The sequence below is a fragment of the Lytechinus variegatus genome, chromosome 19 (genome assembly GCF_018143015.1).
Source record: "Lytechinus variegatus isolate NC3 chromosome 19, Lvar_3.0, whole genome shotgun sequence".
NCBI lineage: Eukaryota > Metazoa > Echinodermata > Echinoidea > Temnopleuroida > Toxopneustidae > Lytechinus > Lytechinus variegatus.
The window spans coordinates 5,879,249-5,897,629 of record NC_054758.1 but is presented as its reverse complement, the minus strand read 5'-3'; the positions used below and the strand labels follow the sequence as shown (position 1 = coordinate 5,897,629).

General features: G+C 36.6%; 1 protein-coding gene across 4 annotated transcripts in view; it reads right to left on the bottom strand.

The window, feature by feature from the left end:
* The window catches only part of LOC121405704 (serine/threonine-protein phosphatase 6 regulatory subunit 3-like), a 55,366-nt gene extending 39,743 nt beyond the window's left edge, over positions 1-15,623 (bottom strand). For 3 of the 4 annotated variants that reach the window (XM_041596624.1, XM_041596625.1, XM_041596627.1), the window contains exons 1-3: positions 15,225-15,623; positions 8,589-8,688; positions 824-908 (exon numbers count right to left, since the gene is read on the bottom strand). In XM_041596624.1, the coding sequence (XP_041452558.1) occupies positions 824-908; positions 8,589-8,593 (90 nt within the window). In that variant the 5' untranslated portion in view covers positions 8,594-8,688; positions 15,225-15,623. The remainder of the gene's footprint in view (positions 1-823; positions 909-8,588; positions 8,689-15,224) is intronic. The other variant, XM_041596626.1, reaches the window with a different exon arrangement.
* Between the last annotated feature and the right edge of the window lie 2,758 nt (positions 15,624-18,381).

The following is an 18,381-nucleotide window of genomic DNA, read 5'->3' as shown; positions in this document are numbered from 1 at the left end:
TGCCACTGGTAATAACACAAAATCTTTGGTCATTCTGGATTGTGTGTAACTAGTTTAACTGTAACTTATTTTTCAATCCAGATTATTGAATTTCTGTAGCAAACATGTGACAATCAAGCAATATTTACATTTTTGAAGACTTTGTTGCCATGGCTCAAAAACCTTTTCAAATCCTGCTTATCAAAATAGTTGCTATTTTCAACACCATGGATGAATGATGAATAATACCAACTTGACCTTGTAAAGGGGAAAAATCACAAGGAGATCCAAGCAATTTCACCCCTGAAATGCTCTGACACCTGGGGCCTGTAACAAAAAGCTTAGCAATGATCGTACATTTTTCTACGATTCCATTGACAACAATGTACAATCAATCGTGACAATCAAGCGTACCATCAATTGCAATCCTTTGTGTAACGGGACCCTGGAAAATATATTTTTTTTAAATCCCTGTAAAATTGTCTTTCACTACAATGACAAAGCGTATCCAGTGTTGAAGATCTTGGCAGTGGGCTGTGAAAAATACATTGTAGTAGCCCCCTCCCCTTAAACAAAAATATTTTGACCTTTTCATAAAAACTTTTAGTTCTCTTCATTCAACTTTACTTATCCTGCTATGAACATTTCCCTACAGTAGTATATTCTTTTCTTTGTTAAAACGTTGGTCACATTTGCTCTATTGCGGCCGTACGGCAAGTCAAAAACAGTTTTATTCATTTTATTCAAACCACCTATATGTAGCTGGTACAAAAAAAATGTTAAAATGGCTGTTTTCGACTAGCCGTATGGCCACCATAAAGGAAATGTGGAGTGTGGCTCTTACCTCTTTTTCTAGCAACGTGTCAATATGTGACGTCGTCGGCATACCAAACCTCCAAAACATGGCGAAGGTGTCCGAGGCAGCATGCCTGTCAGAAAGAAAAGATAATGAAGAGTTCATATCTTGTCGTCCAATACCTATTTCTTTCCCTTTTATAACAAGGCAGATATCGATTGCATGGACTCAAGCCTTGACATCCATGAAGATTGACAAGACTTGATGAGGGGCATGAGATTTCCCAAAACCACAAGCAGCTTGAGTATTACTTGGAACAGTGTCAATAGTAACACTCATATGCACATAATCAATGATCACAAATTCTATTGCAGAATATGGGAATTCCCCTTCCTTTTAATGGTTGCCAAAAATCAATGCAGATTGCGATAGTGATAGTTCACAACATTGACATTTTTACAAGTGACCATAGAGAGGGGGGAAATGTAAAGTTTAGAGAAAGGAATGCTCCTTTTATACATGTCTAATCAATTATCATTAAAAAAAATATTGACTTGAACTTGAAGTTTGTACCTTCTTTTTATCCACTGGCATGCACTGCAAAGCTCCTATTCAATATACAGTACATACATTATACACGTACACATTATCAATAATAAATCCAATGTACGAGATGGGAATTCCCCTTCCTTTATAATGGTTACCCAACTTCAATACAGATAGTTTAAAGAGAAAGTTTGTAGTATACATGTACGTCATCAACAGCATCATTGCACTTGGGGTATGAAAATAATAAATTATGCGCAAGCACTCCAGTATAAGAAAATATCTTGTGCTTGAGGGTTATCAAATATAACATCATTATGAAAATGATTCAACGATGAATAGAAAAGTTTTTAAGTTAATATTCATACATGTACATGTAGATTAGCAGCTTTATTCCATTTAGAAAGATTGTGTACCAAAAGTTTAATGATACACAAAAGACATGGGTAGCAGTTAACTGATGATACGCAATATATGAATTATTATTCCCTACTATGTTTGTACTTGCACAGTGCTTATTTACATGTATACTCGTTTCTACAGAAGAAAAAAAAGCAACCTTGTCAAGTATTATATCAGCAAGATAACATGCATGTAATGAACAAAAATTTAGACTTCCTACCAAATAAACAAATATGAAGATTTAGAATATGTGTCCAGGGGTACGTTGCAGAAAGAGTTGCGTTTAAACGCAAGTCAATTGCAAGTCCCAATTGCGCGCTGTTGATTGGTTGAAAATCAAGTTGCGCATGATTTTTTAGAGTTGCGATTGATTGCAACTCTTTCTGCAACAGGCCACTGTTGTCACAATGCAATTTTAATCTTTATGATTCAGGTGGACGTTTCATAACACTGTTCGGAAGTTACAAATGACTGAAGACAAACTATTGACCATTTCTTGTGGTGAATGAAAGACCCCAAATTTTCATTAGGGTTGAACTCCATGTAGTTCCAAGGAAAAGACCATCGGTCCTTTGTTTGTGAAGTCCTTCCTAACTTACAGCTTTATTTTCTGAACTCTTGAATTAAGTAACATTATCCAGGATAGTGCTTCATAAAAGCTATTTGTAACATACAAACAACTTTGCAGTGCACACAACTAGTGACTCGGGGTCTGTTTCATAAAGAGTTGCAACTCTTGTAACTTTGCCATTATGGCAACTACCATGGTATCCTTCATTTTGATTGGCTGCTGAGCCCTGTTACCATGGTAATTGCCAAAGTGGCAAAGTTACAACAGTTGTAACGCTTTATGAAATGGGCCCCTGTCCTTATGCTTAATGAGATAACTTTTTTGTGGGGGTGAATTTCCTCTCATCAAATTTTATACTAGAAGACCTTTAATCCACAAAGATGGGATTTCAAAATACATGTAGGCCTGAGGGAATCAAAGCGAATGGCACCCATGGTCAGCTGTGCATTAAGTCATGCATAACTACATGTACAACAGTTACTTAATTTAAGAGAATAGGTTGGTGCGTCATAAAGCTGAAAGTAAGTTTGTATGAGCGGCTTAACCAAACAAAAAGTGATTCGAATCAGAGCCACTGTTTCCAGCTACTGTTATCAATTTTGAAAACTTCAAGGTCAGACAAGAATTACATGTACATGTACAAACTAAAGCTGTCATTAGATATCTGTATAAGAATTTCTAGCCTAACATTATGACGGCAACATGGCTGATAAACAATTATTTTTTTCAGTTGATATTGATTCATTCAATCTTCTTTGAATGTGGCCAACTTATTTCATTAGATGCAGGATATTCACATGCCATGCGCACACATCATCAATGGACTTCTACCAGTATACATGTATGAATGTTATGTGTTGTGATTGTGCATGCATTACTAGTATTGAATAGCGCTGGGTTGCGATAGCACCCGAGCTACTCTTGTGGGTATTGGCTGCAAGAATTTAAAGCAAAGATTATCAGGGCCAAAAGATTCTTTTGGGTCAGAAACCGACTCAGTGCAAGAAGGTCCATGGTAAAAGAGGGCAATCATTTTATTAGAGCATTTGAAAATCACCTTTACATGTACATACACCTCTTTTTCATGTCAAGAAAAGTTATCTATGCCAGAAACCTGGTATTCAAGCACATCTGACAAATACACGTCTTTTGAGAGGTAAACTTTTGGTGGCTAATTTATGGCTCACCGAGCAAATTTTTGTTCAATACTGAACCACATGGAAATTTCAAGGGCTCTTTCTTGTGGGGACATACATTATCTGAGGCAAATTAGCATGCACATCCATGAATTCCCCCCCCCCCCAGCATACATGTATATCACTTTAATCACTATAATCATCCTCCAATACTTACATTCTCAATGACCTATACATGAATATATTCCTCTAAAAAAAATCCAAGGTCTAATATAGATTCAGTATGACGCATCACAGAGATCCACAAAACAATTCAAACGTGTTTCCTGCTCGACAAGTTATATCCTGAATATACTGTAGACAGCGCATATACAACTGTACCAATGTGTAAACATCAACATGTAGCTAGGCTAGCATAATAATGAACTGGACCCTAGCGAATAAACTTGGCACATCATCGCTGTAACAATCTGATGCAGCAACGTACAGGTATTTCATGTAGACAAGACAACAACCTTGATGGGACATTGGAGACAATTCTTTTCTATTGTTTACAATCGTGTCCTCAAGGGCGTTTCATTTTCCTTTTCGGCAAAAATGACTTAGTTATCAGCAACGCTCAAATGGTTCACAATACAAGCAGATAGAGCACATTATCAAAGAATAATCGAAACCTTGCGACCTCAATAGCAACGGGAATGACTACCATACCATGATGACAGTGTATAAAACTTATCGAGCTCACTCCGTGGTTCTACTACCTACACGTATTAGTCATGCAGTTGAATTTGAAGCCTACATGTACTGTAGTCTTTACTTTGAAACTCCTACATGTACATTACCTATTAAAGCTTTATGTTACAGGGCACGAAACAGCTTGAGAGATATTTAAGGCAAGTTATACATTGTAAGGCAACTAGTGGTCTTTCACAAAGAGTTAAGTGTGACTTACATGTAGAGTCGCGCTTAAAAGCTGACACGAACATGTTCCATACAATCTTACGCAGTAGCACGTGTCCTATTACCATGATTTGACCAATGAGGTGCTTTCTTTTCTACCACACGCAATCAGGGAATTTTAGTGAGACTCTTAGTCACACTTCAATCTTTGTGAAACACCCCCCTTGAGACACAAACTCCAGCTTTGGTATTAAACAATCTCAAAATGAGATCAAATATAATCAACAAAATCAATGTAAAACTTTTTGTGAGGTCTTTAAAATTATTCTGGTATCCACCGATCTACATTTATATGTACATGTACAATGCCTACACATGCTTAAGGTTAGGACCTGATTTAAGGATAAGGCTTGAATGAAGGCTACAAATACATGTTGGCCTTCATCCTATAAAAATGGAAGTATCCTTAAAAAAGGACAGACAACTAGTCGCCACAGGAACTATAAACTGGGAAGCACCAAAAGTGGCCAATGAGGATGTCATTATAGGGACGCATTAAAACCAATTTCACAAGTCCCAATCCTCTTCCTCTTTATCCATCCCACACCTTCCTGTGCTGTGAGCAACAGATCGTCTCAAGTGCAAGGCATGTGTCAAATCACCATGGCAACATGACAGACACTCCGCGACAACAAGTAGGTGAGATTGAACAGTGATGCAATCATGCTATCTAGTTTGATCATGGTTGCGAGGCTCATCAGTTATTTTTGGATATACTAATTACTATGGCCCATTTTCCCTGAGTGACATCACTACATGTTCACGTTCTTCCATCTGGAAAGCATTTCACGAAGCATCTTGTCACTGAAATTCACATGCAAGTTTGCTCTGAGCCAATCAGATGCAAGGATTTCAGTGGCTTATAACAATAGATTCATGAAATGCTCCCCTGACAAGGACAAAATTTGTCAAATCAAATTCATACAAACAATAACCCTTACCCCACATAGCCTACAGCAATCTACAATTTGTAGATAAGTTGCATCTCACAATGCATACGTAAATTAATGTATTGTAAGAATACAAATTTCAGCACAGTACAAATATAATGGACAATGGGGCAAAACGAAATGCACTAAATGTGGTCAAAAATAATCATAAAGGTATTTCAACTATGAAAATCTGGCATGGTGAACTTTTCTTTCACTTCCCATATAAACAAACAGTGATTTATGTACACCAATATTCCTTGTACATGTACATGTTTCTTGAACTGAGTAAAGAGGAATGTATGTCAAATAGTCATTTACAACCATAAACAGTGACATAAATAGAAAGAGGAAGAGAATGCCAAGAAAATATCATGCATTGATGCACAGAGTAAACATGTATATTCAGCATGGACAGCGCAGTGTAATCCGTCCCTGTTGTTTTCTATAGGTCCAGCATGCCATCACATCGTGTATGTTGACATGACATTCAAGGGACCGTTGACAACACAATGCAACGTCCATAGGGCAACTCGACTGCATTGATGTACGTACATTGCTGATATAGGTTACACGTATCACCACAAAGGTTACAGAAGTTCACACATATGTACAATGGTGTTTACATGTCACAGAAAAACCCCAGTGTCAACACAGATACATGAACAAATTTGAAAATCTTTTCAGTTGGCTCTGATGTCGGCATCTACAGTAAATTGCTGGGTATTTTCCCTTGCAAAAGAAGTTTCCGCACAAGAATGCTAAAGAAATTCCTTCTGTAAAGTTAGCTCAAAAATGCTTTTCTTTAATACAGTGTACATTGTATATGTAGGCCTTCAATGCATGGTTCCACGTCTTTTCCATGTCAAATACATTCCTGTTGGCTGTTCACAATGTGATATACCACAGATGGCATGTACATGTACGTGGAGTGACTTCAAGCACTTCATGCAGAATTTCTTTGGAATAATTTCATGAACTTCTATAAAGCATATCAATCATTTACAACCCCATCATTTGCAAATGATACAATTCATTTCCATCTACAATTTACATGTACAATGTACTACCCACTTTAAAACACTTCCCACAACAAATACTCTCCATATTCAAGTGATGAAATGATTCGCACTTTGGACCATAATTGGTGTAGCATTGCACAGCATTTTGCCACCAAACAGAGCACCTACCCATCTATCCCCGTATACACAAGAACAAGATTCTATTTTTGGCTCTTCGAGTGGTACAGCGAGAAATCAAAGACTGGAGATCATTTGAGGTGCACGTCGCTCATGCATCTGACAGAGTTGCTGGCTCATAGTTTCCGCCACACTAAAGGCCTATTTCCGTTGCTTAATCTGTGCAGCCATCGCATCGATACCAAGGCTCACGTTGACACACATGAATCATGTTAGATAGACTAATGCCAGGAGAATTCTCTATTTCTTTTTCCCTGGCGTCAATTTTTAAAAACTGTAGGGGAAGTCTCAACTTTGCTCTAAAACAAATAACCAAGCTCACTGAGTTTACCTATTTCATAGAGACAATGTTTCAGTAATGACAGATCAAGATAAAAACCTATGAACTTTGGGCTGTACAAAAAAAAACCTAAATTCTATTATGCATACCACAATTTCACCAACAGGTCTAGTACATGGAGATTAAAAACCATTTCAGACTCAACTCAAAATTATTGTAAACTTTTATTCAGCATTACATGTATGTTAGTAAGGAAGAAATGAATACAGCATCTTTTTCCCTGCAAAACTGAAATCTTGATGCTACTGAGTGCTACATTAATAACCAATATTCTTTACCCCAGGATTAAACCAGAAAACCCTTTTATTTTCATGCTCATGGAAGCAAAAAGCCATTCACTATTCAAACAGTGTACTGCCAATGCCCATGCATATATGATCAACAAAAACAGATTGAATTCATAATAAAAAATACACAAAATTTGGAACTAGTTAGTGATGAATAATCTCAACAGCTAAGCATGATCAAAATCAAGGCACACAGCCACAGCATTATATAAATACATGTAATATTAATTGAATTTAGTTAAATTTTCAGTGCCTGAAAGTGAGGTACAGTTTATGTTAAAACAGAATGTATCTTGCCAACTTGATTGTGAAATCAAAACACAGAATTGAAGGAAAAAATAAAAATACATGAATAAATGAACAAATGTATAACTGCATTTATTTTTTTAATGTACATGAATAAAGTTTGAAAACAATGGGATAGAATGGCCTGCAAGAAATTAAGTGCAATAGTGCCATGTTTGTCCAATAAAATATTTTCAAAGAATGTCTAAAATAACTCAGAATAATGCAAACAAGCTCAGCTATTTTTTTCAGTGTTGGAATGACACATTCGAACAAATCGCAAAAACTAAAGTGTAGTGCTAATAAACATGAATGGTACATTTCCAGTCTCAGAAAGGGTCCACATTTGCAAGGAAATTCATAATTTCCATTATAGTGTCTTGATTCCTGGCATTTGTCACAAAGAACTACATGCATCGATAAGAATGTTGTTGATTGATGTCAGTAATGTGTCTGCCCAACTTTTAGTAGATTATTTTGCATTATCATTTTCAAATGCAGTAAGCTTTATCAACAAATTTGATAGTTTTCAAGTGTTGTTGATAAATTAAGGCACATTTATACCGCTTTCAGTAACACGCTGATCCGGACCAGGCCCAGCCTAAGGTAAAATTTTTAGTTTTTCAACGGCGTGGTCTAAAATAGTCTACGCCAATCCTGGGCTATTTTGGTGCTGCTTTTATAAGCACCAGGCCAGCATGCCATGGGCAAACGTAAAAGTAGCACGGCTCTGCTATATAGTTACTGATTGCAATTCTTATTGTGTGGTGCAGCCTGTTTAAGGTGCGGACCAATAACTCACGAGTTACTGAAAACATTATGAGCCTCTTGCCTCCATTACATTGATTTTGATGCCTCAAATCACACTGACAATGTACTAAAAAATGGTGCATAATTTTGTTGAACAAACATTAAAACTTGAAAGAAATAAACGTGAATGCCGATCACCCAACTAAAGATGAAGCAAAGCTTTGTGTAATGTTAGAATAACAAAGGTCAAATAAACAAAACCAAAATACTCCAGAGTGACCAGACTCGGCAAAATCACCTTCATCATGTGCAAGAAACAGCATAATGCATGAAATGCGTGTCAAGATCAAAAGTCATTTTTCATTCATTCATTCATTGCTCCAAGACAAGACAATCATAAATACTCACATCATTGCAAATGCTTGACTGCAAATATATTTCCACTGCCACGGGCTGGCAGCGAGTTACAGCCCTGGGTATGGAACGCTACACACAGACAGGACAGGTCCTACGGAAGTGCAATGAACAGGAAGCCGGAGATAAAGCGTGCAGGCAGGAGTAGATTTGGGAAATGAAGAAAAATGGGAGATGAAGAAAAATGACAGGTAACAGAGAAGGTAAGAAGACAGCATACAGAATGAAACAACAGTTATAGCAAGGCTTTCATAGAATATCGAGACTACATGTATGTTGTAGAAAGAATGCACTATATTTGTGAACACATTGGCCCGAATTCACAAAGGTGGTTTTGAAAACCCACGGTTGAATCCATGGTTTATGCAGATTTCCTGTGTAAATTACACATAATTTAGCGCGTATTGGGCGCGTGTATAAAAAATTCCATTGCTGATGCCTGCTTTTGTCACAGTGCGCCAAATTGACGCCTGTCACCATGGTTAGATACGTTTTTTTTATTTCATTCATGAGTCAACCGTTTGAAGAGTGGACTCATTAATTCAAAACAGTGGACTCGTGAATAAAATAGCATCTAACCATGGTAACAGGCATCAATTTGGCGCACTGTGACAAAAGTGCGCAGCAGCATTGGACATTTTTTTATACACGCGCCCGATACGCGCTACATTAAGCATAATTTATACAGGAAATGTGCATAAACCATGGATTCAACCACGGGTTTTCAAAACCACCTTTGTGAATTCGGGCCAATAAGGAAACATGTAGGATAGTGAAAGGACAACAGACTACAGCAAACTTGAATTGAAAGTCTATGTATTTGCCTATACACCTGTAAACTTGCATGCTTTTTCTAGCGGAGTGGGGCACAGAAGTTGACAAAACAAAACTATAAAAGAATCTGAATGCACATACATAAAACTTTTAAAGTAAATTGAACGTACATTCATCATATATGAGAATAAAAGATACATTAACACACAATGTACATGGATCTTGCACATTAACATTTTCTCTACCTTTCCCCCCTCTTCCATTTCCGGAACAAAAAAATTGATGACTCAGTGAAAATATGAGGGAATCATTTAAACAGGTATTACTCTGTAAACCCCAAGTACCGAACATTCACGTGTTACTCATGACACCCTACCACATCCATCACTTTTTCATGTCACATTTTAAATGGGAAGCTCACTGTCATGATAGGATGGGTTTTTAAAGGGAAAGATAGAAATAAATATTCAAAGTTTTATGAAAATCCAATCCATAATATGATAATCATCAATCTCTTTGGTTTTGAATTTGTGACATATTGAGCAGCGGTTCCATATGCAATGTCATGGAGACATCTACAAAAATTATTCTATTCACTTGCCATGTCGGGCAAAGACAACATCTGGGCTCCGTAGCACAAAGATTAGCGATCAATCGATAATGAACTGACCAATCAATATCAATGTTACACGCGCATTTGGTTTAAAATACTGATCACGAACCAATCAGTGTGGTACTTTTAAATTTGCAATTCATCACAACCCTTTGTGTTTATGGAGCCGATTAGAAAATTAGTAAATTACACCTTTTAGGTTTTGTTACACTATTTGATCTTAAGGTGCAACCAGGGTGCTACATAAGCACTTGCCTGATTGCCCAGGGCAAGTAAAAGTTAGAGTCTGGCAAGTGTTTTGAAGTAAAGACCAAAACTACTTACCCGAATTGGGCAAGCAAAATTCTCACAGTAGAATGGCTAAAATTAGGATCGATGTGATATATTAACCCTAATTGTGGTCATGGCAAGGAAGATAAAATCACTTTGAAAAAGAAGGTTTATCAAACTGCAAAACTCTTTTGGAGAGGTAAAACTTTTTTTCAATATTTTTTTTCCAGGCAAGTAAAATAGATTTTTGGGCAAGTATATTCCAACTATTTAAAATTTTACTTGCCTGACTGGGCAAGTGCTTCTAAAAAGTTATGTAGCACCCTGGGTGCAACAATGAAGTGACTGAGAAATTTAACATTTGAGCTAGCAAGTGTAGCCGACCCACCGCCAATCATTTGATTAGGATCTCTATCCATTTTATATTAGTGTTTTAAAGTACACGTACATTGCCACCTTTTGCCGGCACAAGTGTAAGCATCAACCTGAAAAAATAATACTTTTCTAGTGTGTGTACAATGTGCACAAGAGAGCAAAATTCCTGTTTTTTAACAAAGCTGGATCGTAATTCATGATTTCTTGAAACATAAAATCATTGTCCCCGTTTCTGGGATTAAGATTTGTATGAATGCATAAAAAATGCTACAAACCAAATGCAGGGAGAATATGAGATGGGGCTTGGGGCGATATTACTCCCAAAATGATGAAAAGAGCCCTGGAATTAACAAAAATAGCACTGGAAAATCCCCATTCACAACAAAGCTTATCGAATGTACCAGATTTAAGCAGTATGTTGTTAAAAAAAGCCCCAAAACATGAAAACGCATAATTTTTTCCTGCTACACTGGTTAGGAAATTAAACTTTACTAAATTTAAAGGACAAGTCCACCCCAACAAAAACTTGATTTGAATAAAAAGAGAAAAATTCAACAAGCATAACACTGAAAATTTCATCAAAATCGGATGTAAAATAAGAAAGTTGTGACATTTTAAAGTTTCACTTCTTTTCACAAAACAGTTATATGCACATCTCAGTCGGTATGCAAATGAGGGAACTGATGACGTCACTCACTCACTATTTCTTTTGTATTTTATTATAAGAAATATGATATATTTTGATTTTCTCGTCATTGTCATGTGAAATGAAGTTTCATTCCTCCCTGAACACGTGGAATTCCATTATTTTAACATTTTGTGCTTCAGGCAAGGAGGTCCTAATCATCAAATTCGTAAAAATTGAATTATTGTATAATTCAAACAATAAAAAACAAAAGAAATAGTGAGTGACATCATCGACTCTCTCATTTGGATGTAACTGGCTCGTTCATATAACTATTTTGTTAAAAATAAATGAAACTTTGAAATTTCATAACTTTCTTATTTTACATCCTTTTGATGAAATTTTCAGCATTGCGCTTGTCTGATCTTTCTCTATTGATTCAAATCAACATTTTTCTGAGGTGGACTTGACCTTTAAGAGTCTTTAATCATTAGCCTACCAATACTGGCAAGGTTTCTGTACCAAGACTTTCCAATGACTGGGAGAAAGGCAGTGCACCTCTTAATTCCAGAAGGGGAAGGCCCAATTTGCAACTTCCCTTGACATCACTCTTTTATTAGTCTACATTTTCAGACTCTTTCTTACAAAAAAAAAAGATAATCGACATAGAAAGGATAAATGTAAGTTCATAATTTCCAAGATGAAATGGTATACTTTTGAGGAACTTGTATGTATCAGCACATTTCTACCAAAGAGGGCATCCAAATAAGGAAATGACTGCTTGACGACCAACCTGTTATCAACAACACAAATGTCACACTCCAAACATACAGTACACACAGCACTCCTTTCCCTGGGTCAAGGGAGGCAAAAGCTAAAAAGGCATTTGCATTTATTGATACTATATAATTCCATAAAATAATTTTCTCAATTTTTTTTAATGTAAGTACAGTGCCCAGTGGATATGGTTGATGGCTTGATGAATTTTCTACCTTTGGACTAAAAAAAAGATCCATTGATTAAGAGTGCCCTTGATTAAGACTATACTTTCTTCCTGACAGAGTCTTAGCAATAGATGGGGCTAGAGTAAGAAATCACAAACACACATGAATCACATTGTCTGTCAATGGTAAACCAAAACTTCGCCATATTTGACAATAAGTGAAGTTAAATATCAAACTACAACATCAATATAAGTATACATAGTTTGAATCGATAGAATTTAACCCCCTCTTCATGGGAAGGGGTAGGGGTATTTACAGTTTATCAAAGCAAAATGTCCTTCCTCCAACCTCCAATCAAAATAAGACATCGAAACTTGCATGAATAGATTGAGCGAGGTACACATATCAACTCTCAAGATATGGGTGATTTCAAGTTCAGCATAGTCTTTTTGGTGTTGGGGGTTATACATACACATCGGCATATTACACAAAACTCATCACGAATCTGGACCTGGGAGGAATATCGCTAGGTGTTGTGCTATCAATAACCCATTTAGATCATATTTTGCACTAATCTAATAGGTTTTGGAGGACAGGAGAAAAAAAAAACAACATGGGGCTCAAAAATGCTCAATTGACCCCTGGGCCCCATCTTACAAAGAGTTACGATTGACCCAATCAACCTTATCTATATGGAAATCCATCAATGACATAATTTCTACTACAGGGAATGTGCAAAATATTCTCTGTGAATAAAGAGAAGCACACAGAATTTCCAAGAAAACAATGAATGTGTAAAAATAATATTTTGGTTTTTTTTAACATGCAGTTTACAGTAGATGTTGTATTGCTGGCCGTTCATAGTTGTGGTTGATCGGATCGATTGCAACTCTTTGTAAGACAAAGAACTGGATACTCAAAAAGAACCCTGGAAAATCCCCATTCATTGGAATGTTAAAGCTTATCCAATGTTGCAGATGAAACAGCCCCCAAAATTAGATTTTTTTTTTAATCCCTGGTTTTGGAGCTAGGAAGGCAATCTACGTTGTGGTGTTCCTGTCAGAACCATTGTTAAACTTCAAATTCCATTGGCTGTTTATTTCAGACTCATATCTGATTCAAACTGGTTCAAATGGAGACATGACATTTGCTCTGGATGTAATTTTGTCTTCAGAAACATTTTGTATAGGGTTACAATAGGGTGTTATGTCAGGGTTTAGGATAGGGTATAGTGTTAAATCCAGGGTTGAAGTTGGTTATTCCAATAGTTTGTGGAATTCACAGCAGAGCAATTGTCGCCAGAGCAAATGCCGTAGAACAAGTTCAATGACGAACAAGTACGTAATAGAGCCGTCTGAATTAACCAGCTCCATTTAGACCTTTACGTTCCCCAGTAATGTTTGTGCGCATCCCTATCTGCGCATTTTTAATTCCATGCGCATTAACATCACAATAGTGAACAGGTGAGTAATCAGGTACAGGTATCAGCTCATTTTTCTAGTCATCTGCACTCTAACAGAAAGCTTGATGTGTTGTTTTACGAAGCCATTAGCTGAAAATAATCTATGGACCAACTATGCAAGGTTATTTTTATTGACTATACTTGGTGAGAATGACATGGATTTAATTTTAACTGTGAAACGTCCTTAAATTCTTACATAACGCCTCTCTCAGACCTCCAAATTCGAAGTCTTTGACTCTATGGACCTGGTTTGTAATTTCATGAATGTACTTGCCCAAGGCCCTTTTTTTATATTTGATATTTTGAAACATTTTTAAATGTACACCTGAATTCAAAGAATAGATTTTGATGAACTTTGATGAAAAATATTTTGGGCTGGTAATATGCCCAGTAGTCAATGGGGAAAAATCATAAAGTGGAGGTATATAAATTTTAAGTTACAAAAGCTTTATAGGGCACACAATTTTTCTATCAATTGCTTATTATCTGGTGGTAAAAGGGTCCAGCTAGGACAATACACTGTACTGGGGTTATGGTACATTGCTCAATTGAATCCTCTCTTGTTGGCTATTCATTTTTTTTTTCAGTTATAAATTTAGAATTTTTTTCTGTTGAAAATTAACCTAGCAAAACCTGACAATAACCTCAGAATAATGAGGAAACCTGGCTGAATATTCACTTGGTCAGGTGGATTTGGCAACTGGGCATTGCAACAACTTTGGCTTTTTCACTGACACAATTTAGTTCAAGAATAACCCTTGGCCTTGTTTAATTTGGAAAAATAACTTTAAATGCATAGAACAATGCCTACTCACTCATGCTTGACTGTTGACACAGACATTTTGTTATAAAAAAACTTAGCCAATGAGTTCTGAAAAACTGTCAGTTTTGTATTTTATTAAATAAAAAGTTATTCTGAGCTTGAGACCCATTTTGAAAAGGGGCATTCTTAATTGTATCGTCTTTCTAAAAATGTGTTTTGCCAATAATTAATATTGTGAGGATAAGCTGCTTCAAACAATAGCGCAAATTGCAAAAGGAGGAACGTGGCCCCATCCCAACCATATCCCCCCACCCTCTTTTCAAAAAAAAAAAGTGGGCATGAATTCGGGGCTCACGCAGCACAGCAAAGAAATGGCAAATGTCACTGTGACCAAAAATTAACAAATTCAGTTCCATACTCAGTGAAATGCCCCACAAGACTCTCCATTTCAAACTCAGCCAAGTATTAGAGTCAGGTGATGTGACCTATTTCACTAATAAGTAATATATTTTTTTTAAATATCAGAGCAGTGCATCGCCACCATAGCATGACAGCTTCCTTGGCCGGTTCACCCCCGTGGATGAACATGCACTGCACCGGTAAACTACACGCCCCGCTCAGCACATGACACAACACACTAACTGCACAAACAGTAGGCCAAGTAAAAAAAAATGTTGACAAGTTACGACAGAAAACAGTTTTATTTCACAATTTACAAATCAGGGAATCCTCTGAAAGGCCCCAACTCCTTTATGAGAACATTTAAAACACAGCTGTACATCAACTCTGCCTCTGTATACTTACAATCAAGAGAAATTCGTGATTCAATGAAGGGTCTGTGTAAAGTTTTGGCAATGTTTACGTGAGGGAGTGCGTGTTGCGTCGTTTACGGTTTCCCCATTGAATCCTCGCGTTTACGAACATCTACGACAGTTACACCATGCATGCAACTACACTCGGTAATTCAGTTTTCCAGTTCGGAAGTGATCACTTCTAAGCGACAATGCACACCTTATCATATGATTTTGGATAAAGATACCAACACAGAATTAAAGTTTCATCATTGAAGTTTATCCTGGGTTAATGGACTCTCTCTGACTTCATCAATTGAGGTTGAACGGGGTGTTGACACTATTTTGGTACACCGGTAAAGCGCCAAAAGTTGCAACGATCGCGAAGTTCAAAATGGCGAATAGGTGAGATAATATATGTAGCATCCCATAATACTCTGCTCCAATCACGTGTGAGGCTAAGGTCGTTCCCAAAATGACGTCATACTACGACTTTATTCTGTACGTGATTATAAACAAAATAAACTTTTTTGAATTCACGAATAGGCCCACACGATTTTATTCATCATTTTTAAGTCGAATTTTGCAAGATAGCCTAGACCTCAGCAAGGAGGAACCCACTCAGCTCAGCTCCATCGAGCACACGTACCAGGCACACGCACTCCTAAACCGTGATGGGCGGAAGACAAGACGTCTGAAATCAGATACAATTTTAAAGATGAACATTCTTACTTCGTATAAAATTGAGCATAAATGGAAATGATGGGGGTCCACTAAAAGCAAAGCTTGTAAAGTTTGGATCCCCTCTGGAAATGAAAAACCGGTGTCGACTTCTTCATATATGCGTATATACACAGGAAAGGAAAAAGAGAAGGAAAAAGAAATCGAGATCTGATGTAAACACATAATTATTTTTAATGACCAAATGCAAAGCTATTCACACACTGTAAAAAATATTGGGTAAAATTTTAACCAGCACGAAGGTAATTATGCGTCCAGCCAATTTGGCGCAGTATATTGTCCAGTAAGGTTACAAAATCAGTAGAAATTACTTTAGAATTGACAAACTTTTCATCACACTGGATAAATAAATTGCCCAAAAGAAATGCCCAATGTTGGTTGGACACATAATTACCCTCATGGAGCATTTTACCCAATATTTTTAGAGCGCACAAAGAGGTCTCCGCTGGGTCTCCACTAGAAGGATTGCGCATTACGCATTAGACAGAAGAAAAAAAGAGAAAGAGAGGGGGAATGGCAAGACAATAAAAGACATAGAAGACAAGACAAAGCAAGAGACAGGACAAGACAAGATAATAACATAAAAAGTCAAATAAGAAAAAAGGAAGAAAAGTCAGAATGGGGAAGGGCTGACCACAGACCAGTTTGATCTGGTGAAACTAACAAAAGATGATAATTATAACTGGACAATATAAGATTTTTAAAAAAGATAAAACAAAAAGAATTAAAAATGTAAGGATGATAATCAAGATAAAAAGTTAATTCCGTTGCGAAGAATTATAGGAATGAAGCAGGGTAAGTTTGAGTTTACGTTTTAACGCAGAGACACTGTCTTTAACATATTGATATTACTGTGAATAAGGCAACGCAATAGATCAGTGTGAACATTTTTAGGTCAGACCCCGGTGTCAAATGTAGCAGACAAACATTGCGGAACAAAGACTAAAACACATGCATCTCTCATTCAAGGGTGAAAAAGCCCTAAATAAATACACTTCCTTTTCTTTGGTGTGCACAACCTATTTATTTCAATTTTTCTTGTTTCCTTGCATTTGTACTTTAATCGTTCAATAATTCTTGTAAATGTTGTGATTTTCTTGATCTTTTAAAAATAAAACAGAATTATATATATATTATATAAGCATCTTGGTTATCTGCATTACTCGTGAATTTGTTTCGCATTCCTGAGATATATATATGTATATATATATTATGATATATATATAAATATTTAAAAAAAATAGCAGACAAGAGAAGCATTTTAAAGATGTCACTTACCCCTCCTCCCCCTCCCATGGGGGGGATTTGTTTAGTTGCACAGTTGAGTGGGCCGGGTCCTGACACGATGTTCTCAACAGTTGGTATCAAGAAAAAAGTTTACACTTTGAAAAATCCCTGGGAATTAAAAAATATACAACGTGTGCGTAATTTGTTTTACATGTAATCTTGGGTTTGGGTCTCATCTATCAGATAAAAGTAAAAGTTTTGAAATCATTTTACACTTGAGTGAGCACTGTCCATTTTTGTAAGGCTCGCAGAAATCGGTTTGCATGGTTTGAGCAGAAATGCTCGTTTTCACGCTGTGTCAAGGGGAAGGGCGAAATCAAACTTACCCTGCGAAACATTCTCATGTACGTTCTCCTTTCACCTTTGGTCAATTGAAATAAAACAGATACATTCAAGCATTTTGTAACAATTTTGCCACCCAAATTGAAATTTCAACAATTAGTAAGCACAAGTTTTACCCTATTTGTGCCAGCTGGATCTGAGGACATAACTGAATCTGAACAAATGTTTATATCAAACATCTCCAGCATTTTTTTTACTAAAAAAAATGTGTAATAACTGTACTAACGGTACAAGTAATTTATTATTGTAAACGAATAGAATAAATTAAGTTTGATATCAACCATCTAATTCCTAGATCTATTCATATAATAGAGGTATCGACCATTTGTTTTTGTTCTGATATTTTTGTTTTCAATTTTGTAATGGTAGCGCCGTATACACTCCTGTTGAATGAAAAAAAAATCATAAATATCGGATACAAAAGGGGTGCCTCCCTCCCTCCCCCCCCCCCCGGCATCCAACCATTAATATCTAGAGAAGCAAACATAAGAAAAAAGTGAAAGGGAGGGGGGAAATATAGGAAAGAAGGTTCTGCATATCTCTCATAATTTTGTCGAAAATGACGTCACTTTTTTTCATTTTGCCCCCCCCCCCCATAAAAACAAAACATCAAGCCACGCCTGCACAAATTGTTTGTTAATGAGGGAATAGAATGCTTAATGTCTTCGTTTGCATTTCTTCTATGTGAAATAACAAAGATGTCAATTTCACAAGGTAGAACTTTGGTGTAACCATATAGGTCCATGGTGTAACTCATCATGTTCCATGGTTTATTGGGAAAAAACACTTCAATTTCATTC